Source organism: Trachurus trachurus (genome assembly GCF_905171665.1).
Source record: "Trachurus trachurus genome assembly, chromosome: 3".
In the NCBI taxonomy this organism is placed as follows: Eukaryota; Metazoa; Chordata; class Actinopteri; order Carangiformes; family Carangidae; genus Trachurus; species Trachurus trachurus.
Window position 1 is genome coordinate 28,427,596 of NC_139893.1, and position 26,419 is coordinate 28,454,014.

The window sequence follows — 26,419 nt, forward strand, 5'->3', positions numbered from 1 at the left end:
TGGGGGGCGATTTTGCCTTTTTATTTGATAGCACAGTGAGATAGACAGGAAAAGGGGAAGCAGAGAGAGGGGGAATGAAAGGTCTGCCTGACGCGGGATTCGAACAGGGGACGCCTGCGTTGAGGACTGTAGCCTCTACATGGGGCGGCCGCCTTAACCACTGCGCCACGCACCGCCCCATCTCTAAAAATGTTGGAGCAAATTGGGGATCAAATATTGGGGTTACTTTCTCACCTGAAAAAATATCAAAACTTAATAAAGTGACATATTAACAGCTCTACAGCGGGAATTAAAGCAGAAGTGAGTGGTCCGGTCGTTTTCGCTAATGCTGCGTTCCAGGCAGGCTTTTGAAATCGTAAATTACAGCTTCAAGTCACAACTTACGACTTTGTAGCGTTTCAGGCAACCCACTCGTGTTTTTCCGACCTGTTTTACCGGTGAAAGTCACTATAACGGCCACTCGTAACTTCCGACCGGTGAACTCGTACCAGATCGAACTGGTACCACTTCACGGTCGGAAAAATACGAGTTTCCTTGAACGCACCATAACAGTCCTCGTCCCTACGTCACCACATTCACGGCGTTCCTTGGCTGCACACACAGCCCTGCATGCCGTTCTCTCTCCTCATTGGATAAAAACTGTAGGATACGATAAATGTTTTCTCCTCGGCTCAGAGCAGAGCAGAGGGACTGAGAGACCCGTGTTTCAGTCCAAACACTCTATGTAAGTGATTGCTGTCGGAAGATATAACTATTTAAGACTTATATTAACACAAATATATCACTCACTTCTGCTTTAAAACATCTTCCATGCATGAATTGATGATGACGCAATCACACAGTGCCGATTCTCGATCAGTGGTCTGCATCAGTGTCACCTTTTAGTCCCTTTTCACCCGTTTTCGAACCTCGGCCAAAGTGGTACCAGATTCAGGTATTTTTACCTGATGGAAACCCAAAAAGGGCAAGTTGAGTTGAGTCAAGCCAAGTCAAGTTAAGCTGGCACCGCGTAGTGGAAACGTGGCATATGGAGAGTTAAGGGTGGAGTGACGGGGGCTGAGTCAGACTGCACCTCACTCTCAGCTTCAAAACCATGATACAGAAACTTGTGGGCACAATACAACCATCTGAATTTACATTTTATGAAAGGCACTTGTCTTTACAGGGCGGTGGCAGGGGACTCCAACAGCCCACACATCAACGACAAGCATGAGCTTCCAATGACAGTGTCTAAATATTACGTTTTTGGGCTAACACTTGATAATATCTGACAATAACAAAAACATCTGAAACATAAAATATCAAAATCTAATTTGAATATAATTCAATAATAATCAATGATACAAATGATGAATAATTATGTATTGTTAACAGAAACAACATATAATATTATTGTGTGATAACATTTAGGCTGGACTGCAGTGAGAAATTAAATTTTGAATGTCACCCAAGATTACATTAAATGCTTTCCGTTAATCAAACAGCTAACAGTTGATTTATTCCTGGTATCGACACTGCGTTGATGCAGTGATGATAAAAATGCATCAAACACTGCAGAAGTCAGAGGATGATGTTCTATTTCCAAGGAGTGAATTAAATGAGAAGAAATAACAGAAATCTATTTCTCAGGCCTCCTCTACCTTTGCTATCAATGAACTCCACCACAGAAACCTCAGCATTGGAAGTTCAATGCTTTAATAGTAGCCTAATGTAATAACTCAAAACAAAGGAATGGTCAAAATAAAAACAACAGAGGTGTCCTCAGTTTTGTCTCTATGGATTGAGTCCTAAATTAGAAAAACCTGCTTCAAAAGTCCCTGATGCAAATTCTGTATGACTTTGTCATCTCTAAACCCATGCTGAGATGTCCTTCCTGTTTTCTGTGCTTTTATTGTGAAAACTGAAAGACTACCATACTGCAAATTTGTGAAAGATTCTTCTCATGCAGGGAAACATCAAACATCATTTGGGTGTAACGATGTGGGAGAAACGTTTCCTTCTAAACCACTTCACATTCACTTTTAACTGAACACGGCCTCAAACATCACCAGCAGGTACCCACTGAAATGGGCGGCCATGTTTTCCCTCATGCTTTTTTTTTTTTTTTTTTTGGCAATTACCGAGGTGGCTTTGAGGTGCTAATTAGACATTGTTGATTAATACCAGCTGTGCATAATTTGTGCTATTATTGGATGATCACCCGAGACAAGGAGGCAGAGGGATAGAGGAGGGAGGGAGATGGGGGGGTAGGGGGTCGCAACGTTACAGTAAAGACACACATGGTCCGATACAGTACGGTGAACAATTTACATGTTAAGCATTGTAACTGCAGGGAACTGAGATCATGACAAACACACACTCAGACAGAGGGCCTCACACACACCTGCTATTAACATGCCTGGGGTCTGGATCAGGAAAAACAAACATATTACAGCACATGTAATCAGAGGCCAAATCAAATGTGGAGGTGGTCTAGACTGACGTTACTGGATCTGATAGACGCAGACAGATACTGGGGTAACACTTTACTTGACATAACACTGTCATAACTATAACATGACACCTGTCATAAACATCATTGAATACTTATGACAGCTGTCGTTAAGTGTCATTCGGTAAGTTATGTCACTTTTGATGCAAAGTTGACATTGTTTGAGATGTACTTGTTATGAGAACTTGACATAAAGATAACATAACCTATCATAGCAGACCTAATTGCCAAAATTTTTAAAATTATGTCAAGTTCTCATCTCAAGTACATCTCAATGTCAACTTTGCATCAAAAGTGACATAACTTACCGAATGACACTTAACAACAACTGTCATAAGTATTAATTGATGTTTATGACAGGTGTTATGTCATGGTTATGACAGTGTTATGTCAGTTTTATGAACTCGTATTCAAGTAAAGGGTTACCGATACAGGGTTAAAGTCAAATGGACCTCTTTACCTACAAGCAGAATACAACTCTAATATCTGACATCTAACATCCATTATTCACTCTCTGAGCTCTGACATGTTCACCAGATGTTTTCTGACTTTCTGTGTGTTGTCTGGTGATTGACAGGTTGAGCAGTGTGTGTGCTGTAGCTTGTTCAGCAAGGCTGATGAGCATGGAGCCATGGGTCAGGTGATACTGTTACCATGAGCAACACGCTGCCATCTGATCCACAATATACTGTGTAAATCATCAACAATCTGTGCCACTTTAAGAAGACATACATTTAAGAAGGGGAATCAACTGTGACTCCAAACTACTGCACTGACTGAAGTAACAACGTTATTATACGGTGTTAAGTCATATGGAGAAGTGGATTGGACTACGACATGTAATTAACCTGGTGGTATTTCCATATGTGCATTTGATTGGTTTGATTAATTTTTTGTAGTTAATAATTGAAGCTACAGAAAAAAGTAAAGGAGTTTTTTTATTTGTACTTTTGCTTCTCTGTAACTGACCCCTCTCAGCACTTTAGACACAGTGTTGGACTGCAACAATAATTCAGACCATGAATTTGGTCCCCTTTTCACTTAGACCACCAGACCTCTATTTCTGCAGGCTAACTCTGTCGATATAACGATTAAAAGAATATATAACCACGATGGAAATTGGAGAGGAAAATTCTCCAAATTACAAAATACATACAGAACAAACAGAATTTATAACGTGAACTATATTTGGTGTCACTGATGTCACCTGTATTTGGCAAAAACAACAATAATGCGTTTTGCTGTCAGTCTTCACACAGGCAGCAAAACCGGAGGTTTGATCACCTAAAGAAATGAAAAGAAAAATTTTGTTTTACTGATTTCTTCCACCAGAGGGGGTGAGGGGGCATTTATCTATAAATATCTTGCCTCTTGGGGGTGTTTGTATAGATAACAAAAAACAAAAAAAACTTGATTTTCCTTGCCTTTTTTCCCGCAGTCGTCTGTGAACTGCACTAATGTGACTGAAAAATGCTACACAAATAAAATTTAACTGACTGATGGATAAAAAATTTAAATTACTGTCAAGCCTCAGTCGGTCAATCAACGATTCAAGAACAAAATATTTGATTTTCTGTGTGTTGGAGCTGTGTGTTGATGCACTGATCTGGTCTGACTCTGGACACATCTCATCTCTCACCACATCTCGTTGGGAAGCTGTTGCCATGACGCCCCGGGGCTGACTGACAGCTGTCACTGTGTGCTTCCTTGTGTCCATGAGTATGTGTGTGTATGTGTGTGTGTGTGTGTAAAAGCGAGCGTAGGCTTGTATGTGCATGTGGGTTACACTTTGACAAATGACATGTCAAGCGGGAGCAAGAAGGGGATGCCACAGAAATGTTGTCATGTGTGTGGGTGGAGGCTGGATGTGTGTGTGCGCGCGCATGTGTGTGTCATGGGGGGGTGGGATTATTGGTAGGAGCGAAATGAGAAAGAGCGAACAAAGCACAAGCAAAGAGCGAAAGTGCTGGAATTAGGGGCTTTAAAGGGCAGCGGGGTGGGAACAGCTGACAGCTAAAGTTCACAGCTCACGGTCATCGAAGACTCGATCTGGGCCGAGTTAGAGCAGGTCACCTCCACTCAAACACTGTGAGCTGCATCTATTAAATATAAATGATGCGGGGTAACAGTTGAAACAGTTGAATTTGATACTGTACTGGTTTCAAAAATCCATCCATGGCACTGAACCTTAATATCATCTACATAACAACGCTGTCCAGGTTCTCCACAGCAGGAGGAGACAGGTTGTTTTTTCTGCTGTTGTAAAAAAAAATCTGTGAAAAGGCCAAAACCTCTCAACAGTTTCAGACACTGCTCAGTATGTCCTCCACTATACACACACACTAGCCCTTCTACACAGAGCAGCGACCCACTGGGCCCCTGCATCACCTCATATCCAAAAATAAATAACTACAACTACATTGTTGACTTATTCAGAGATAAAATGTATTCCCAACTGCTTTGGGAATCTGAGGCTGATGGAGACCTGTCAGTCTGCAGCCGTGCACCAGTAACACTGAGGGAATCTAATGAGGGTTCAGGTGTGATTTCAGTTTAAATAAACACATAATAAAACCTGTCAGTCAGTGATTTATGATGAGGAACGACTGAACCCACTGGATCTGCAGCCACAGACAAAACTCAACCTGTGACACATGTAGTTGATTATTAATATCGCTGTCAATGCTCAAGATGTGGGACAAAACAGTGGAAAACACCATTTCCCAACATTATTTGCTTGTTTTCTGCAAATTCAACTTAAAATTTTATAAAAACCAAAAAGTCACAACATCATCATCATCACTGATGACCAAAATGTTTTTGGATCGATTTTCAGTTGTTTCTGACTAAACAATTAATGAACCCATCGTCACACTAGAGCTGCAACTCAATTATCTATCAATCAGTTACTTCTTGGTTTAACAGAACATTGCTTCTCATCAGGAGGAGGAGGGGGAGGGGCCTGAGCACTGGGTGATGTCATCAATCTATAGTCAAACTGTCCAAAACCCAAAGATGTAAATCCACATTTCACATTTTCCTTCAACCTCTTATTAGAAATGAAGATTGTGTTGATCAGCTCATTAATTATTCAACCAATAGAAACTGGTATAGTAGATCTGATCATACTGCTGCAGTGGGTTATGTCAGAGCATCAACAGTGAACCAGTGATCAACCAGCAGAGGCTGGAAGGATCTGTGATGAAGTCAAAATCAAAGCCTCTGACACACAAAGCCGGAGGCGACGTTATTTCAAATCTGCTAAAACAGCAGCAAAGTAGACTTGAAGACAGTGAAGTGCAACATGGGAAAACGATGCAGCACGTTTCAGTTTACGAGAAAATCTCCTGACTCTACAGCAGGAGCAGCGGCTCCTGTCGACGAGCTCCTCTCCACCAGCCTCCAGTTTCATAGTGAAGTGTGTCAAAAGACAAGATAGTGATGTTCATGTAACTGCTGAAGCAAAGGCAACTGTCCTCCCCCTTCTGTCTGCCCCTTCTTTCATCTCCTCCGTCACTTGTCTTCCCTCGACTCTGTCCCCTCCACCCTCGCTCTAAACCCCTCATTCTGCCTTTATTCACTCTTCTTCAGCGACCTCCTCTTCCTCCTCCCCCTCTACTCTTCAACCTCTCTTTATTCTACAGCCTAGTTGTCTCCTCTCCTCTCCTCTCCATCTCATCTCATCTGCATTGGATGGAGCTACGGAGTGTGGGCAGTGTTGGTGCAGCAGAGTGCTTCCAAATGTGTCCATCTGCCAAGGAAGAGGAGTAGGAGGAGGAGGAGGAGGAGGAGGAGGGGGAGGAAGAGGAGGAGGAGGTAGAGGAAGAGGCCAGAGAGCATGTGTCTTAATCGGGATTGACAGTTACATCGCTCTGAGATAAACGCCCGTCACACTTTAATCCTTCACCGCTCACATGGTCATGCACACATGCAGATGTGCAGACACACACACACACACACACACACACGTAGTGGCATTTCTGAATGAACTCAGCCTGGAGAATGTGGAAACACACACACGTGAAGTTGGAATCAGCATTTTTGAAGCACGCACATGAAACACACATCAAAACTGTGTCTGAGGGGCAACCATAGAAATGGTTGCCATAGTGACCCTAGCAAGAAGAAACCCGTCAAACATCGACTCAAATGGGGGGAGGGTGGGACAGCGAGTTCAATGTATGTACTAGTGTATATATGTAGAGAGTGGAAATGCACTGAGGAAACAACAACAAAAACAACAATGCCCTGGGGAGCCGAGTGGCGCAGTGGATTAAGCAGGCGCCCCATGTGTTGAGGCTATAGTCCTTGTGCAGGCGGCCCAGGTTCGAGTCCCACATCGGACGGCCCTTTCCTGCGTGTCATTCCCCCTCTCTCTGCCTCCCCATTTCCTGTCTCTCTCGACTGTACTGTCAAATAAAGGCCCGAAAAAGCCAAAAAAACAACAACAAAACAACAATGCCCTGCTCAAAGGACTTCACCCAGATCATGATGAACATGTTTCCTGCTTCACTCTGCTCCTGCGAACAGTTTAGATTTAACTGTGATTTAAATCTGAGGTTTCTGCCCCGACCACAGTTTAATGGAGGCCAATGGAACGTATTTCGGCATGCCAACGTGTAGCGCCACTTGTTGACATGCTTTGCTCAAGCTTACGTAGCTACGTTAAAACCAGTAGACATGCGGTTGTTGAAAGTGACTGAACCTGATGCCTGCAAAATAAAATATTTGTGTACTAGTCGTGTGTTGACCTCTGACCTCCAGGTTTGTAAGTGTGTATGGTGCAGGAGACAGGAACAGCGTGTGTGTGCTCACCTGGGCTGACGCTGTGAAGGCAGAGCGCGCCGAGCCTCCTCCCCCAGCCGGCTGAGGGAGGGCGACCGGCTCCTCGCCCCCCTCCCCATGGTCCGGACCACCACGTTGCCATTGGGGCTGCCGCTGGGCATCTGCTGGAGCAGCTGGGGTGACAGGCTGCGGTGCAATGCTGAGGAGCCAGGCTGTGGGAGACCCTGCTGGGGGGCCCTGTGTGGGTGGGGCTGGGCGAGTTGGTGCTGCTGCAGGTGGGGGGCCCAGTTGCTGGGAGAACTGTGCTGCTGCTGCTGCTGCTGCTGCTGCTGGTACTGACTGACTGTTAGGTTGTTGTCACTGTTGGAGCGCAGGAGGACCCGTGGCGCTGATAAGGAGGTGGGGGACTGGCCGTTTCCGCTGTTGTTGCCAGAAGATGGACCCCGGCGGCGTTTGGTGTAGGCTGGAGCCTCGCGGAAAGGCACTGCAGAGGAACATGGGTGAGAGGGAATTTATCTTAAAAGGTTAATTTGTCTCTATCCCTTATCTTTTCAACCAGAGGGATCAAACTGAAACTGTAGAACTGAAGTAAGTTGAAGTCTCAGTCGAAGTAACAAGAGAAGGAGGGGGACACTCAGCCCAGCTGTTTGTATATCATTTGAACTGTGAAAAGTTAAAGATGAGCCTACAGGCTACATATAGCTGCATTTTCTGAATACTGAATTATTTCAGTCCAACAAACAAGTGAAAATGACTTGCAAAATCATAAATACACCAACAATGTACATGCATTAAACAATCAAAAATGTAGATTTGCTGATGAGACAAGTTAAAACACAGGACTCCTACAATGGATGCATTAATTCACAATGACATTTCCTCTACTACAGTACATCAACAAAGGCAGCGCTGCATTGACCTCCACAGCAGCTCCGCTACCACACGTGTAAGGTTGTTCTTGAGTGATGACAACCGGCCAGTGACCCTGAACTCTCAACCGCTATTAGTAAATGTCACGCTGACCTTGGATCAGAGTCACAACGAGACGTGCTACGTTTTCTAACAACAACTACACCATTTGTCACAGTGGGTGTAAAAGCGTGTCAAAACATTTTCGACCACTAACTCAGTACAGTACCTTTTGTAACTTGTTGTAACTGCTGAACTGATACACACTTTTGTGTTGTTTTTTTTAAAATTTTTTTAAAGGCACGAGAATAATAAAAATCCTTCCCTGTTGCAGTGTGCTCCTCCATTATATACAGCTGCTACTCCTGTGCAGGATCACAGCACACAACATGCACTGATCAGTGTGTGTAGTTGTGTGTTACTAATATGCTATATCACTCTCTTTTCTCCTCTTTAATCCTCTTAAGCCTTTGTTCTCTGTCATTGTGTTACAGCAACTACAGCTTCAATGTCACTCTATGTCATTTGCACCAAACTCGTAGTTCAGTGATTAACCCATTAGAATTTGCCACAGACCCAATAATGTGAATGTGGTGAACACAAAAAACTCTTTCTTTTCTCCTCACTTTCTTTAACATTGCGAGATGAGGCATTTATTAACATCTTAGTTGATGACGTAAGGGATAATATCTGGATGTTGATATTAAAAGACATATTTATGGTGTGAAATCAGTTGATACAACTTGGTGCAGATCCAGATAATAACTGGACCTGACAGACGTGTGTAGGAATGTTCGGCCTTGGCAGAGTTAGGTGTTTGACTGAATGTCACTCATGTGCAGCTGTGATGGACAAACTTCATGTCCTGAAGCATATGCAGGTGACATCACTGTGTGAAGGTCAATTGGTGTTAATAATTCTGGGCTTTGCATAAATGGATACAGCTGCTCATTGATTCCCATTAGTTAAGCACAGACTGTACAGTTTGCATAATAAAAGGCTGCAACTATCCCTCTTACTGTTGTTGCAATTTATTCTAAGAGGCACTTTGGTCCCATTTAAATTAGTGTATTGACCACCACTTGGAGGGAACTGCTCTGCATTGTCTGCGTGGAAGGAGTCCGCTCGATACACTGCTGATCTGAGAACTGTGATTGAGCAGTTTAGGTTGCTCATGTTTTCAGTTTCCAGGGAGAGTGGAGGATTAATGATGGCTGAAAAAAACACGAGGCAAGTTGAAGAAAGAGTCTTTAATTCTCTGCTTTTCACTAATACCCAACCCCCCACCCATCTATCTATCTACTAATCACCCTACCTGTTTGGCTGTGGAAGAATATCAATGTCTAATACTTTCACAGTTAAAGAGCCAACAACATAAAAATTTCAAACTGAACAACCACCACAGTAGTGGTCACTCCCTGTATTGTGCTGCTGCACGTAGCTCTCAATCAACAGACTTGTCATAAAAAAAAATGCATTTAAGTTCTCCTCTTTGTTTAAAGCAGATATCAGTGGAATGTTTTTGTTAATATAAGTCCTAAATAGTCCTATTTTCCGTCAGCAATCACTTACATGAAGTATTTCAGCCTAAACACGAGTCTCTCAGTCACTCTGCTCTGCTGTAACCCGAGGAGAAAATTTTCCTTGTGGGATACAAGTGTTATCCAATGAGGAGAGAGAACGGCATGAAGGGCTGTGTGTGCAGCCAAGGGATGCGCGTGAATGTGGTGACGTAGCACGAGGACCAATTGATGCCTGACAAGGGCGGGGGCTGCTAACTCATGGTGCGTTCAAAGAAACTCGTACTTTGTGTTTTTCCTTCCTGTGAAGTCATACCAGTTCGATCTGGTACGAGTTCACGGGTCGGAAGTTACGAGTGGCCGTTATAGGGAACTTTCACAGACAACAGGATGGTAAAAACACGAGCTACGGGTTACCTGGAACGCTACCAAGTCGTAGTTGTGACTTGAAGCTGTAACTTACGGTTTCAAAAGCCTGCCTTGAACGCAGCATTAGCCGAAACGGCCGTGAAGCTGATATCTGCTTTAAGGTGATATGGTTAAGTATCAAACTAGTAATTATATTATACATATCTTGCACTGCATGTTGTGTCTTTTTTTTAAAGGACCGTAGTTGACTGCTTGCGTCATCTGTGCTACACTGGCACCAAAGAGCGATGACATTTGTAAACCACAGAAGAAGGTGAAGAAGATGTAGAAAATCATACCTTTTTGCTCTGATGTGCTATTCTTTCTCTCGGTGATCTCTCAGAATTGCTCGGCAGCTATGTGCACACACGCATGTCCATCCATCCATCCATCCATCCATCCATCCATCCATCCATCTATCCATCCACACTAGTCGTGGCCACCTCTCGCCACTGTTGTACAGGTCTTGTCTTTTTTTTTTTCTTGATCAATCCATCTAAATCTAATCTATCTTGATCTCTCTCTCTCTCTGTCTCACTGCGGGCCTGTTCTGCAATACCAGCCAATATCACATATAAATGCCCCATACACACACAGACACACACAAAATATTGAAGCGAGTTTGGTGATTGGCCATGGCTCCACGCTCCTCGCTGCTGTCCCTCTCTGGTCATCATTAGCATGATTATCAGGATTACTTGTGCAGGGCTGAGTTCCTCTCTGGCCTCTATGGCTGCACTGTGCTGTCAAACTGAACCTGTAATGGAGGCTGGCCTTGATTTCCCCACGGATACATTCCTCCATTACACTGCAAGACGACGAGCCTACAACTGCCATCGCCAGCTCTCCTCGCAATTATTGCCGGTGCGAGCGGAGCAGAAGCAGAAGAGGCCCGCAGCCATCCCAATAAGCATCTCCTGATTATGACTTGATTAATACAATGGTACCAGTCGCCTGTTAGCCGCGCTCCAGTTTCCCGCTCTTCACTTCCTGGCAGCCTGAACATCTGAAGAGGGATTCACTGAGTCATTATCGCTTTCCCAGACTAATATCTCAGACCTCTCTCTCTCTGTCTCCAGCAGACGTGTTGATGAGGAGAATAGGTGCAAACATCTAATGAGCTAACACAGTTAGGACCTAGCAGGCTATCTGCATCCCTGAGAGGCCACACACACACACTCAAGTGCATGGATTGGCCCCTCTCTTTCTCTGAAGCTCCTGCACACAATCGCTGACACAAATTAATTATCAAGTACAATGGGAAAGTGAAGTCAAAACAATCCAAGCATCTTATGTAAGAGTTAGAAAAAGCAATCAGTGGCATCTATATAATTAATGCTCTTGAAACACAGTATGCGTGTCAGAGGTCAGAGAGTCTGGAAGTACTCAGCCCAGCTAAATGACGCCGCTGACATTATGCTGATGCACTGGTCCAGTTTGCGCCAGTGTGACGTCTGCCCATCGTCAGGCTTAACGACGGCTGCAGTCTGTTCATGCTAAAGATCTTCGCCTCAGTTTGTGAACCTTCTTCCCTTCATTCTGCAGATCTTTGAACTCTCAACGTACATCGTCACCCAACTGTGATGCATTCAATGACCATTCACCAGGACACCAAAGCATGCAGCCACCAATGCGGACAATGCAACACAGAGTTTTAGAAGTGTCCAACAGACTGTGATGGAGGCATGAAGCCGCATCTGTCATCATCACACGTTGAGATTTGAAGAAATCAAGATTTTTACGTCGGGAAGTTTAATGTTCAATTCTAACAGCAGATGATGACACTGGCTCGATTGGTGTTTTTTCCCCCCCAAACATCTCATGCTAACAGCTTCTTGACATAGAAAAATACTGAGATTCCCGTCAGGAGCAAAACATCTGCTAAACATCTGCCAATTGTCATAATGTCAGTGAGTCAAAGCTGGATTTTGAAGTCAACCTGATTGTTCATTTCCAACTAACCTGAAGTTGATGGTGGCTGCTGGGTGAAGCTCACCTCTGTCATATATCATATGACAAATAATCATTGCTCACATCAGGAAGACAACCAGACTGACCAAACACTTCAAACAATACGCGGTTACATTCTCCTTCAACTCCTTCAACAGTTGTAAGATTTCTGACATTCAGCGGACATGTAATATTTTAGCCCAGAGAGGAGAACATACTGCAGACCTGAGGAAAAAACAACAACACAGACCTTCCTGTAATGTTCTGCACCAAAAGAGAAATAGATATCCATCAAAAACGTCTTTAAAAAAACAAAAAAACAAATCCATTTTCATTCATTCAGCAGAGAGTTGGCAAAAAGATGACAAGGGGACGGACATGGAGCATAATGCAACAAAGCTCCTTGGCATTCTAACCCCTCGGTCACCAGGTCACAAATTTGCACGAAAATAGGAAAAGAAGTCCACAAAAAATAAAAACACTTAAATCATTACACATCTGTTTGATTTTCAGCTCCTTACTGGGACCAACAACTCACCCAGACTGGAACATATTCCGACCAGTGAGTCATGACGGTCAAACTGTAATTAATAATCAACCCATGAAGGAAAAGAGGGGAGAGGGGAGCAACGTGATGATGTCATAGTACCCCAAATCTAATTTTACTTCAAAATTGGGAGACCATGATTTGCTATAGATCATAAGATACTGTGATCGTACAACCTGTCTGTCTGATGGCAGCTTGAAACATTCTGGTTTTAACCATCATTCATCCATCATCATCATCACTGATATTATCATTAAAGGATGGGACACGTAATATTTAAAACTTCCATCAGATGGAGCTGTTCAGTGGGTGAGTAATATACAGTATGGCTACTGTTCTGGTCAAGTGGCCAGTAAGATGACACAGTCAGGTAGAGGCTTGTTCTGCTACACTGTAACGTAAGCACTACAACTTCAACAGTGTAGTTCCATGTCTTCATGTGAAGACGATCTGCACTCATACTGTGTTTGTACTGGCATTAAAGAGACTTAAAGCTGCACTAAATGAAATTCCTCAGAAACATTGGGAGTTAAATTCTCTCTTTGCTTCTGAATCTATAGTGTTTATGTATTTTTGCTGCCTGAAGACTATTTTTTTTCTTTGTGAGAACCACAGTACCCAGCATTATTTTTTGATTACAATGGAACAAAAAGCAGGCTAAGAATTTATAAAATGTGAGATGACAGACGGGTAAATAATTGTTATGTGACACAACACTGTCAGTGGTGATAATGACGCAAAATGATGATGATGATTCATATGTTCCCGAAACCTGAATTTCAGAGAACTGATGGTCTTCCAAGAGTTTTTGATTTCAGATCAATTCCATTATTTTGTTTTCTTTAATAATTTATCTTTTTTTTTTTTTTCATTTTCATTGGAGCTCTGGGTGAATTTCACCTTCAGGCCTTCTGGTGCCAAACCTTTAACTCACTGATTTTCTCAGCAGTAAAAAGCTGTCAGAGATTTCAGAGCTGCACAGCTGAATGGATCTGATTTTATAAGAGGTGCTCAAAAATCACAGGGACAAATCAATGAGAGCAGACATTTAAATCAAAGTTTCATTTTTACTAAATTATTGATTTGACATCACTGGTGCAAGCTGAACAGTATAGATGTGACTCTCCTCATGAACACAACAGAATAATAAAATAATAAAACATCTTATTACTCTCATAGATTCTACACTTGAAGCGTCACTTGCATCATCATCATCATCATCATCATCATTAATCTTTGAGACCAACTTGCAACCTGTAATTAGACATTTCACATTAGACATTTTTTAGACATTACAGTATGTTTGCTGCTATGAATAACCGCATTGGGTGTAAGTGACCGCAAAAAGCCTTCAGCTGTACGTTCATCCTACAGAATCCAGATTTTGGCGCCCTTCCCCAGCCTATTGGCTCCACACAGCTCAGTCTTCATTGAGAAAAATAGCAGCGGATGAATCAAAGCGTCAACGCACCAACATGGTTTCACACGCGGGCAGATGGACGGGCTGTTCAGGATCTGTTTGGGTTGAGGGGAACGACATGTAGTCATGGCTGTGGGTGTTTTCTCAACCTTGGAACCTGATTTTCCATCCGCTCTAGTGTGACCTAAAAACGGGTCCAGAGCCGCGCTGCCTCCTTCTCTTTTCAGCCCGCACAAAGAAAAAAAAAAGGAAAGAAAAAAGACACAACTCCCGGATTATTCTTGTAACCTAAATACGCGCCGACCTACAAAAACATCCTCAAATTATGCTGAACACTTTTTTTTTACTTTCCTCAACAAGGCGACTGAAAATGATCCACGTTCAGCTCAAGTTGACGGAGGAGCTGGAAGCGCCAACTCCAGAGGTCCGAAACCTGAGCGCTGGATTTGAAAAGTAGACAAAAGAGAGATGAGGCTTCTTACCTTCCTTTTTTAAGGCATTGATTATCGACTTCATGATCACTCCTGTGTTATTCCTGCTCGACTTGAGCTTCGTGCATATCACAGCCCGACTTTCCCCTTCAGCACCACGGACAGCGACTCCGCGGAGAGGAGCTGCCGCGCGCAGCGCACATGATCCCGCTCACACCTTCCACTACCACCGCCTCCCTCTGCACAGCGCGACCCCCTCCGCACGCACACACACACACACACGCACACGCGAATTCCCTGGCTCCGCCCCTCACACACCTCCCCTCCCTCCTGTTCTCCCAGGAGGAGCGGACTGCGCTGCACAACTGCACAGCGGAGCTGATGCTACTCGTAGCAGAGGCTGGGACAGCACAGAGGTGGAGGCATGCTGTGGAAAGGTAGTGGAGGACACCAAGAGGTAGAGAGGAACAAAGCAGAAGCTTCATGTCTTCATAAATGTGACAGACATAAAGTTGAATAAACAGGGAGATCTGTTTTTACACGACCTCCAACACATTCATCCGCTCCAAACAGATGATTTATCTGTTATCAGGCTGCAAACATCAGAGTCTAATAATACAACTGTAGGTGACAAGTACGTCTCACTCTCCATGCTTGAGTGTGATAATGACTTGATAAAATGTGACACAGTTAAAGCCTGGACCCATACAACACCTAAAATAGTCCAACACGTTCACACATCCACACGAGTTTTACCATCTATTCCTCCAGTTAATTCATTTAGCCTACCTAAAGCTGGTGTGTATGTGATGTATAATCAGTGTGGTTGGTCATGTCAATCAAAAACAAGTTTCAGTTTCAAGATATTGGTCAAAGATTAAAAACATCTGTAGAATAAAGGAATGTGGATAATGACATGGTGAAGACTTACAGGATAAAATGTGCTTCTGATTGGCTCAGGTTTTAGACTTCAAACTCTTTCTGGGCTGCTACTTTGCCTCACACACGCCACACTTCAACTTTCAGCAAAGCTGCAGCTCATAGAATCAGAGTGTTTATGACCACAGTGGATGAAGACGCGTTTATGGCCTCATAATAGTAGTATCAGATGTTGGTGATATGTTGGATGTTCATACTGCAAAACCTGCAGTCAGTTTTATTTCCTTAGCACAGTTGTTAAATCACATTCACCACATATGTATTCATATAAATACTGAGAGAGATTTGGATTTGTCAGATTTCAAGAAGGAAGTTGTGGCAGCAGCCTCTGAGGTTTTTTTTGTCAGCAGGATCTGAGAAACAAAACTGTTTAAAATGAAATTCAACAATCTTACAATTATCTAGTGACAGAAAAGTCACATTTCTTTCCTCTATCATTTACAGTAACAGCTTCTCCATTGTGATGAAGAACAAAACGTTCAGACACTCGGCCTCAGGTGTTTCCAGTCGACTCGTTTCCTCATACAAAATTCATAAAACACAAAGAGAACAGAGAAAATAACATCTCTGTGTTTAGATTGTAAACCCCGACTCTCTCTCTCTCTATCTCTCTCTCTCTCTCTCTCTCTCTCTCTACACACAAAGAAAACAGATGAAAATTAAGATGTCAAGCAAACTAAGTGCAAATCTCCATTACTTGTGGTGCAGAAATAGGAAGAGACATGTTGCTTGGATGAAGTCACTCTTTCCTTAACAACAGTGAGAACAAAAAAAGAAAATGTTGTTTTACAAGTTGAGAACATTAAGGTTTGAGAACAGCTTGATATAAAGAAAACATCTGACTTTAATACAGTAGATTTAAATAGTTGACTGAATTACTTTGAAAACTACATATTTCCTGGAAACCATGAAAACACTACCAGTACGTATGTAAAGTGAATGCACAATTTACCTACAATAAAACATCATTTCATATCAGTCTGGCAAACTGGCTTTTTCCAGTTTAAATATGTCACCATTATCATCATCTTCAGATGCCCTCTTTCTCAGATTTGGTGCTTTTTAGTTTCCATATCACCCTCTGAAGTTATTTTGCATCATTCTGATTTATTAATTTTTTCTTCTGAGGTTAAACAAATGCATCTACTGCACTGAGGATGAGGATGCACAAGAGCCTGAGGAGCTCAACAAGAACGATGCCAAACATATTATTATTACTAATAATAACAACAAACGCACCAATATTTGAGCCTAAACTCAAACATGCAGCAGTGTTAAAGGTATAAACATGCACGTGTTTAAAATGCTGACTGAATGGTGTCAAAGCAGGTTCACGAATGAGGTAAATAGTAGTAAATGGTGACTGCTGTACAATGTATGTGTCAGTAAAACACATTCTGCTCATGTTAATGTATGACATATGTTCACATATCAAGAATGATGTTGCCTTGTCACCTATCACATTATTTACTATATTGCATAAACATTTACATTTACATATAAAAATATGTATAATTTATGAGTTAAAATTTTATACTATAATATATACTCAAATGATAGGCTATATTAAATTATTGCTAATCTACATGTATGCTTTTCTTATTAATTTCTCATTGATTTTAGACTCAACAATATCACAATATCAAGGCAGAGTGTACTGACAGGCTGTGGGATAAATATACATTTATGAATGTGAACATGAATAAATGTATATATTTGCCTGGGTTATGTACTGTATATGGTAATATACGTTCCAAATTCAGTCAGGTTCACGTATAGTACTATATATATATACTGTATATAATAGTGTGGAACTTTATCTCCATGACAACGATGATGATGATGATGATGGTCATGATGGGAAAATGTTGGTTTTATTCTGTGGTTCTCTTCCAGGAAGTCAACCGGCTTCCTGGATCTGATATCACCTAGTTGCCGGGAGCAACTGGGGATGAAGGGGGAAAAAAGATGTTGAGCTAACGATGGACTGGAGAGCAGAATTTCAAGAAACAAATCCTTTGTGTTGCTAGGCAACTCAGGGGGGGATGGCTCCATACATCATTAAAGCTCGCACCTGCCTGGTATATGACGTAATGTACATAAATATGACTGTGTCTTGTAGAAACTATAGCATGCTGTCTGATTCCAAGGCTTCTGCATCTCCATCTCCTCACTACAGCTCTGAAGTGAGATGAGACACTGAAACGAGAAGTGACCCGACTGAGGCAAAACAGATGGCTACATGCAAAGCATATGTTGTCATAAACTATGCAATAATGCAGCAATGACGGCAGAATCCCACTGTGCTCTGCCACTTCAACCAAACCAGTGCAAATATTAGATATGTGGACAAAAATGTACATCAATTATTGTGGTTTCAAAAATAAAACCAAAATACCTGCCACACCATTGCTTTGATAATCCAGAGATATTTTGAATTCCACCAAACCCTGTGTCAATCAGCTCATTACTAAATTCATTATTTCTACATTCATCCTAATATTTTAGAAAGTACTTAAACAAACTACCTGAATTAACCATGGACTGCAGCTTAAATAAGTGTTTCTATAACATAAGAAAGTGCAACATAAATAACAAAAAGTGTTATAAGCATAAATGTTCATTGAAATCATTTACTGAGTCTTAAAAATAATCTTATGAATTAGTGACATCTTAATGCTGAATCAATAATTTATTAAGTATCAAAAAACAATAATTATAAATCATCTTATGTGTATTTAAATCACATTCTTTTTATTAGTATCACTGTAGGAAGGATGCATTATAAATGATGAGTTGAGTATTTCATGCTTAACTGTAGTTATTATAAAGTTCTTCTCATCAGATCAAACAGCAGCCGCTACTCGTCTGGTTTCAGGCTCCCACCACACTGTGGATCAGGCTGCAGAGATTTGTTCTCGTTCAGAGACAACAGCATCTGTGATCAGGTCCAGCACTGATGTTGGGTGATAACGTCTGGCTCACATTTGACGTTCGACAGAGCAGTGAAGCTCTTCCATAACAAACTGAGAGAATATTGTTTTTTTTGTTTGTTGGTTTATCGTTCAAACAGAGAAGCGCCAAAGGCGTCTCCACTACTGTCTGAAGAAAAACAACACAACTCTATGAGGACATGGATAGAACATGTATATAATGTATATGTTATGTTATCTGAGGAAGGGTCTTTACCAAAATGTTATTCACCTACTGGGTGATATTAATTATTAATTTTTTGTCTGGCACTCAGCCTTTAGATTTTGGGATGCGTATGCATTTTCTATTGCTTTTCATGTTACTACATGTAGCATCGGACTGTGAAGGAATGCTCCACACGCGCACTAGTTAGCAGGTAATTTTCTGAAGCTACTGAACCATGTTTATCAGTAAATGCTGCTCACAAGGCCCCACAGACACTGAATCTAATTATATCACCAATCATTACCAACACACTGAAAGGAGAAGGATGCTCCCCTCAGTGCTCTATGCTAATTTCCACCTTAAGTTCCAACAATGGTTCACGTTGCACGAGGACAAAAAACGTCACGCCGTTGAAGCAGCAGCTTCAAGAAGTGAAAAATGTAATCGCAGTGGCATCTTCACAGAAAGAGAAAGAAAATATAAATCAGGAAACAGTGTGAATTAACTTCTCCTTCCTCTCTGACAGGATGTTCAAATTGTGAGTGTCAATTTTATGCTCCTTCCCGGACAAAATGCTGCCACACAGTCAGATATAGCATTGGTTTGTGTGTGTGTGTGTGTGTGTGTGTGTGTGTGTGTGTGTGTGTGTGTGTGTGTGTGTGTGTGTGTGTGTGTGTGTGTGTGTATAATGCACAATTGACATCTGAGGATAAAGAACATTTCACAATGATGAATAAATTAACATGTGGCTTTCACTTATTTATATGTAAATACATATAAAACCACTTTGTTGTAGTGGGAGAGTGACAAGTCTCACCTCAGAATTAAACTTTCATAACTTTTATAAACCATCATCTCTTTCAATTTCAGATATATTTTTTTTTCATCAACATAAGTCTAACACACGGTCGTACTGTACAGAGTCAGGTTGAGACCTCAAAGAGGAGAAACTGACCGGGAACACCAGAAACCAATCAGAGCAGGATTAAGAGCCGAGGAGTTGGAAAAGGAGCCAAACCCCAAAAACTCACTCAGAGGAGCAGGCCGGCTAAAGGCATAAGCAAAACACCCAGCTGCTGTTTACAGTCCCAGTGGCCCCCAAGGGCCCCCAAGAAATGCCCTTGAAGTACCACCAGCACTCTAGTTCCTCTCCTTAAAGCACAAAATAACAACAACAATAAAAACCCCTAATACTTTGCTTGTGAATTTTTTGTTAGAAATCTGTTTTTACATTTTAAAACTGTCAGATTAATCTAGAGAAGTTAAGAAACATCACACTCTTCACAAGAAGAGTTGTTGACAATCACAGGATAAATAATGTTTTTCCATGTTTAATATTTTACTTATTGATGTATTCAGTGCTGCTGCAAAAATACACAGATTTCTCTGGGCTACAGAGCTGATATACAAAAACACTCTATATTAACACTTGTGTATTTTAACACATAGTAGAATATAAATTACCAACAAATTTTAAAATATAAGTTACCAGCGACACGGTGGTAATAATAAAAACATTTTGATTGCTTTCATGCACATGCACATGCACACAGCTGAAAACAATTATATTAATGAGAATATATTGTTACTGTTTATCTCTTAGTTCCTTGACTTTAGCTGCAGTTTTGCACTTTATCATTTCATCAAACCAACATCCTGGGAAAGGGAGCAGCTCTGTGAACAAACGTAACTGACTGCCCACAGCCTTTACATTCATCTCCTGAGGCAGCGGTGACACATATGTACTGTACAGTATAATAGGAAGAAGAGGTCCAGTCTCTACTTGAGCTTCTCTGCCTGCAGGAATTTTTCCACTGCACTTTAAACTAATCACAGTTATTTAACTCTCTCAGCTACAAGTAGAAACTTCTGGCATTTCTCATAAATTTGATCTATTTTCTTCAGAATATGAAAAGACATGTTTTACAGCTTTGGATTTTATCTTCTTCTTAAAGGGACAACGAGGAGTTTTGGAAAGCTAAGTGTTCTCACACTACATTTACCATGAGCCTCCGCGCGCACGGTGAAATTCTTGGACCGGCTGAATATGGACGTCTTGCCAAAAATGTTTTCATTCATCAAGAATGAAAGTCAGAGGTTTGAAGACGATCATATACCGTCGTAGTTCCGACCATAAACGGCGATTCAGCGGCGTTATTCCCATGACCGGCCGGGCAGCGTCCGCGAAACCGAAAGTAGGGAACATGGTCGGCTCGCCCAGCATTTCCACCACTAATAATAATAAAAAAATAATGATAGAGACAAAACCATATATTTATCGAAAATGGAGCCATTAACAAGTGGGTAACGTAGATTCATCCACAATAATATGAGACTTTTTTATAACAAAATACAAACTCCTCGTTGTCCCTTTAAAATAGTTTTGTTCACACTTATACACACTTATATTCATACAACAACCTCTTATCTCTTCATTTTAGAGATTCCTCTGCTTGCTCTGATGCTGTAGCTGCTTTATGAAATAAAAGCTCATCTGGGGGAAGAAAGCACGGTGAAGTAAAAGCAGACTTTAGAGAAAGAACAATTTGAAATCACAGTGTTTGAATGTGATGTACTGTTCGGGAGTTTCAGGTCATGTTGAAAGCAGCTGAAGCATCAAATCTGAATCAGTGAAAGAATTTCAAATACAAAGACAGGATTAAATTTCAATCTAATTTTGAGGAACAGCTGAGTTCAAGAGACGTATTTGATTATTTCACAGTTTCAGTCCTGTTATACTTTGCCTGTGTTTTATTTGTATAATGATTTTTTACATAAGTATTTATTAATTTTAATACTGAATACTAAACTGAATTGCTTGGGTGTTACATGACAGCATATGATATATTGTCAAAGGATACAGAAGACCAGTGTTCAATTGATTTATTTATTGTTAATAGGATTTTAATAGGATCTCCTCTTTAGGAATCATTTCATCATAGTCAAACTGAATTCTGATGGACCCGTGTGTGTGTGTGCGTGTGTGTGTGTGTGTGTGTGTGTTTGCTCTTCCAGGAACTGTGTTTGAACTCGAACTTGTAGAAAAACACATTTCTGGAGCTGTAAAATCTTGCAGTGAAACTGTGGAACAGACGAGTGTGAAAGTGGTTGAGGTATGTGTGTAAAAGTGTCTTGTGAGTTTGTGAGTGCGTGTGTGTGTGTGCGCGCGAGTATGAAAGTGTGTGTTTGGTCAATACGTGGATTATCACACTCAGGCAGCGGGTGGCCTAATACTCCCATCTGTCAATCATTCTTACACAGGCTTACTGGTGTATGGAGAGAAGAAATAGAAGCAGTATCTCCCACAGACATCCTCACCATACACTCAGTCATTACATTCACAGCCTACAGAATGTGTGTGTGTAGTTTTTGTCTCAGTAAATAACTTCTGTTTAGCAGCATAGTTTAACATTTGCACACTGCTGCATTAGTTGTTTTGTTTTGTTTCCATTGTTGTCACGCTGCTGGTGATCAATTATATGCAAAAATGGAGCCATGGCTGCTTCATGAATAATTGGAAAAGACAAGTATGTTGCTTATACTTACTGGTTCAGGCTATGGCTGTGTGTGGTTTGGACTCAGGAATCCCCCAAGGTCATTTAACAACTATTAAAGAAGACATGGGGCTAAAGAGCTGCAGCAGCAGAGGCCGGGGTGGATGTGACAGCCTGGTTCAGTTTCTCAGGCCAGAGGTCGATTCGAAGTATTTTTATTTTTATATTTTTATTTGGTTGTAGGTGGTAAAACCACACATATTAATGATATTTATTTGATTTATATATGTTTATTAAAACAGCATATAAATAAAAAATATGATGTGCTTACATACCTGCAGTATGTTTTCTAGAAATACAATGCCTCTTCACATCCAGAGGTCTCAGCCGTTTGGAACCAACTGTTTGTAATATCAACATTAGGGAAGCATGTATATTTATTTTACATGTCTAAAATTCAAACACATAAACATGCCTAGATGTTTAGGTTGGACATATATGTTATGTAATTGTTTCTAATTCTAATATAATCTTAACATATATGTTTTTATGTCATTTGAACATACTGTATATAAATTCAATATATAAACAATAATGATGACATGTGAACAGATCATTTTCCAGTGACAGAAACGTAAACTTGACTTTGACTCTTTTGGGTGTGGAGTGGTCACCTGTCTCTGTTGTGGCGTCCTGCGGTACAACAGTCCACTTGTCTTCAGTATTGTAAACTATTTTTGAACAGTAACAGATCTCCATCTATAGACCTTTACTCTATACATCCAACTATTAGCTACACTATGTAGGTCACACACACACACACATGAACCATATAAAGGACATCAGGCTACAAATGGTTGTCAGTGGACTTTGAGCAGCCTTTCTTTCTCCTTCACCATCACACTGTGTCCTACTTCACTACCTCAGCCTCTACATCCAGCTGCACATTAACACTGATGTGACCAGTAACTGCATTAAAGCACCTGACACTGATTCATCTCCACTCCTCACTAGACAAGACAAGAGCAGATGTGGCCGACCAAGTCTAGATAAAAACAAGCCGTTCTGCCCTGGTCCCTGCCCTGTAGTCATCACTGCAGACCAATATGCTTACACACCATCCACTCAGACATGACGGACAGATCATTTCTTGCACCTGCTGTTGACTGAAAAGAAAATGTGGACGTTGGACATGAATAGTTTTCGCTTTGGGCCGAGCTGCTCTGAAGCAGAGAATCTACCACTACCAGTATGCAGTTCACATGCAGTAAACTGCAAACATCTGCATCTGCAGCTGTGAGCCAACACCTTCTGCCATACTCCAATATTAATATTTATATTAAGCCCACATACATACCGTATATGCTTTAATACATTCCAGCACAGTGTGATGCACAGGATTTACACACATTTCCTGTCTGACAGTAAGTTTTTAGCATTTTATAAACACTACCTTATGCAGTGATTTTCATACATTAACATGGTTTTTACACTTAAAAAACGGGAGCTCATCTCCTCTGACTTCCTGATTGAGAAAGCTGAGCCCCGCCCACCCCCTGCAGCCACATCACTTGAGTGCCAATCAGACCCAGATTCACTGTTGAGACCAGAACCAGAGACCAGCAGACAGGTAAGAGGAGTTAGCACAGTTAGCATCTTTTCAGAACGATTAGCACAGTTAGCACTTATATTATTTATTAGCTTGGTTTTGATCATGCTAACTCTAGTATGTATGTTACTCCCACCCCCTGTCACGACAGGTTGACAGGATAGGTTCTTCGGGTTTGTGACATATTAAACCCTGGCTCTGTGGATCTGTCGTCATGAAACTGTGTATTCTCAGCTTGGCATCTGTAAAGATGCTCATCATTTTTTACTGTTTCATACTCGACAACAGTATCACAACAAACCAACTGACACTCGCTGAGTCCAATTTCATGGCCCCTGTGTGCCTGGGGCCCCTACATGTCAATGTCCATGTTGCCCAGCTGGATCTTAAGCTCCGACCATGTGATGAAGTATCAAAACAATGATGTAATAAAATGACAGATTTGTGAAGCTGAGTAGTTACATCATCTGGATACACACACATACACACACACACACACACACACAGTCACTATGTTTAGTCTATGATCAGCATTCAAGAGCTTTAAAGCTGCATATAACCGGCAATAGGCTCAACACGACAAGCGACAAGCTGTTTCTTGTGAGGACTGTGTAAGTGTGTGTGTGTGTGTGGGTTGATGGGAGGCAGGGATGGGGTGGTAGGCACCAACCTTTGCAGCAGCCTGAACCCATGGTGGCCAACTGAGAATCAGGACGTGGAGATGTCCCATCCCAAAATCCCACCGGGGACAGAGACAGAGCAACAGTGTCCAAACACGAGGGGACAAATAGCGACCGACTACCTCGCCACCTTTTGGCTAATCCTGGCTGACACTCATCACTACAGCCGAGCACTTGCGGAGGTGTGGGGTTGAAACGGTGTTATTAGAGATAGATAGGTAGTAGGTGGGAGGAGGTGGTGGTGTCGGGGGCGTAGCAGATGTCGATGCGGCTTTTGGGGGGGTAATCCTGCGCCGGCGCCGTGGCGTCCCATTTAGCCCTTCACCAGGTCGCTGCCATGTGAGGCCGCTCCCACTGGCGGGTGGCGTTCATGAGAGAGGGCAACAATTGCGGGATTACATCTTTAGATTAGATTAGATTTCTCTCCCTCTCTCTCTTCATTCATCTCTTAGCCAACCTCATCTTTCTCTGTCCCGCTTTATATATTTATTTATTTGTTTGTTCATCTTTCCACATTTTCTCTCAGGCCCAATAATCCCCGAGCTATCTCTGCGCTCCATAAACTGCTCCACAGGCCCGGCCAACTCCCACCGACGCCCTGTGTTCATTTCATCGCACTCAAGACATTTCTACTCTCACCCTGTGGAAAATACTGACCTGACTGTGCAACATCCAACAGCTGCTGGATCAGGTGTTAAAACAGAGCTGAGTCTATCGCTGTTGCTGATCTGCCTCTCCACAACTTGATAACTGAGTAAGTGGCGACTCTGCAGCAAAGGCAACAAAAAGTGAGATGACAAAAAAAAAAAAACATGGAATCTGTTCAAAACAGTTTTATATTGGTGAGAAATCCATCTCGTCTTCTCACCTCCCTCTCATTCTCTCACACACACATGGATGAATATGCACTTCATATATAAAGGCTCCATTTTGCATCTTAATGTAACACATTTAACCCTTTAATCAGCAGCAGCCAAACAGGGATTGTTACTATATGAGGCACTGCCCCTGCTTGAATCCTCACTTAACCCGAGCCGTGTTTATGAGCAAATCTTTGTAAACCATCTTAAAGCTCCATACAGTATAAAGGTGGATGTTTATGTGACCAGTGTTGTCTGGCCTGCCCTGAGTGGGTTTCAAACCCTGTTCTTCCGCACCGTGGGCGACGATGCAAACCGTTTAGCCAAGAGGTCAGTGACCACTTGGCAAGTGGGTTAGCACGTCTTTTATGGGTGAGTGAGTTTAACTTCAGTACCGCTGACCGCCACACGTCCTCACTGGTACCTCGTGACTGTGGCTATATCCGCGGACCTCCTTTACATTTATATCAAAGTTCATACAGTATAAAGATAGATGCCCATGTGTCGTGTGATTATAAAGCAGATCTAGGTTGTATATTAATACTGTGAAAGTATCAAAGGAACGAAGCTGTCAGGACTTCCCACCTGCCCACATGGACCCACCATCCACTTTCAGGATTTGGTTTCTCTGAGTGTTTTACTTGAAATCTGCTCTATTTTTATTGGATCACCTAGGAAACAATCAGCAAATCACAATGAAGGCTCAGAGTCCCCTGTCCTCTGATTGGCTGAGACTGACTTGTTCTTTCTAGAGAAGCTGAGAGAGTAGATGTAAAACCACACTGAGATGTTTGTTATATCTTATCATGGATCAACATCCAGATAAAACACAGAAGAAGGAACGTGAAGCCTACAGGGAAACATTCAAAACATAATAATAATATTTTACACAAAGTTTCTTTTTCTGTAAATTTGTTTACATATCACATAAGATGCTCCCTACTTTTTAAACCAGTGGGATTGAGTCTTTTTTAAAAAGAGGCCTTTAGCCTTTTATTGCAAACTACAAGAGCATTTTATTTGACATGTGTTTTAGAATGGACACAAAAAGGGGCCAAACTAAACATCTGTCCAATTTGACTTCAGCAGTTCTTCCAACACTGTATTAATCCTCTGATAAGATCAACAGTATGGTGGTACAGTAAGTTGTCTAATTTATAAACCCTGATCTTGTCTGACACACCCATGAAGAAAAGCCTCATCTGTTTAAACTAAAGCCTCCACAACACGCACCAAAC

At 41.7% G+C, this 26,419-nt stretch overlaps 1 protein-coding gene across 1 annotated transcript in view; it reads right to left on the reverse strand.

The window, feature by feature from the left end:
- shank2a (SH3 and multiple ankyrin repeat domains 2a) overlaps positions 1-26,419 on the reverse strand; it is a gene marked incomplete at both ends in the record, with an annotated part of 136,275 nt that overhangs the window by 67,469 nt on the left and 42,387 nt on the right. The window contains one exon of the mRNA XM_083995006.1: positions 7,307-7,760. Within this exon, the coding sequence (XP_083851132.1) occupies positions 7,307-7,760 (454 nt within the window). The remainder of the gene's footprint in view (positions 1-7,306; positions 7,761-26,419) is intronic.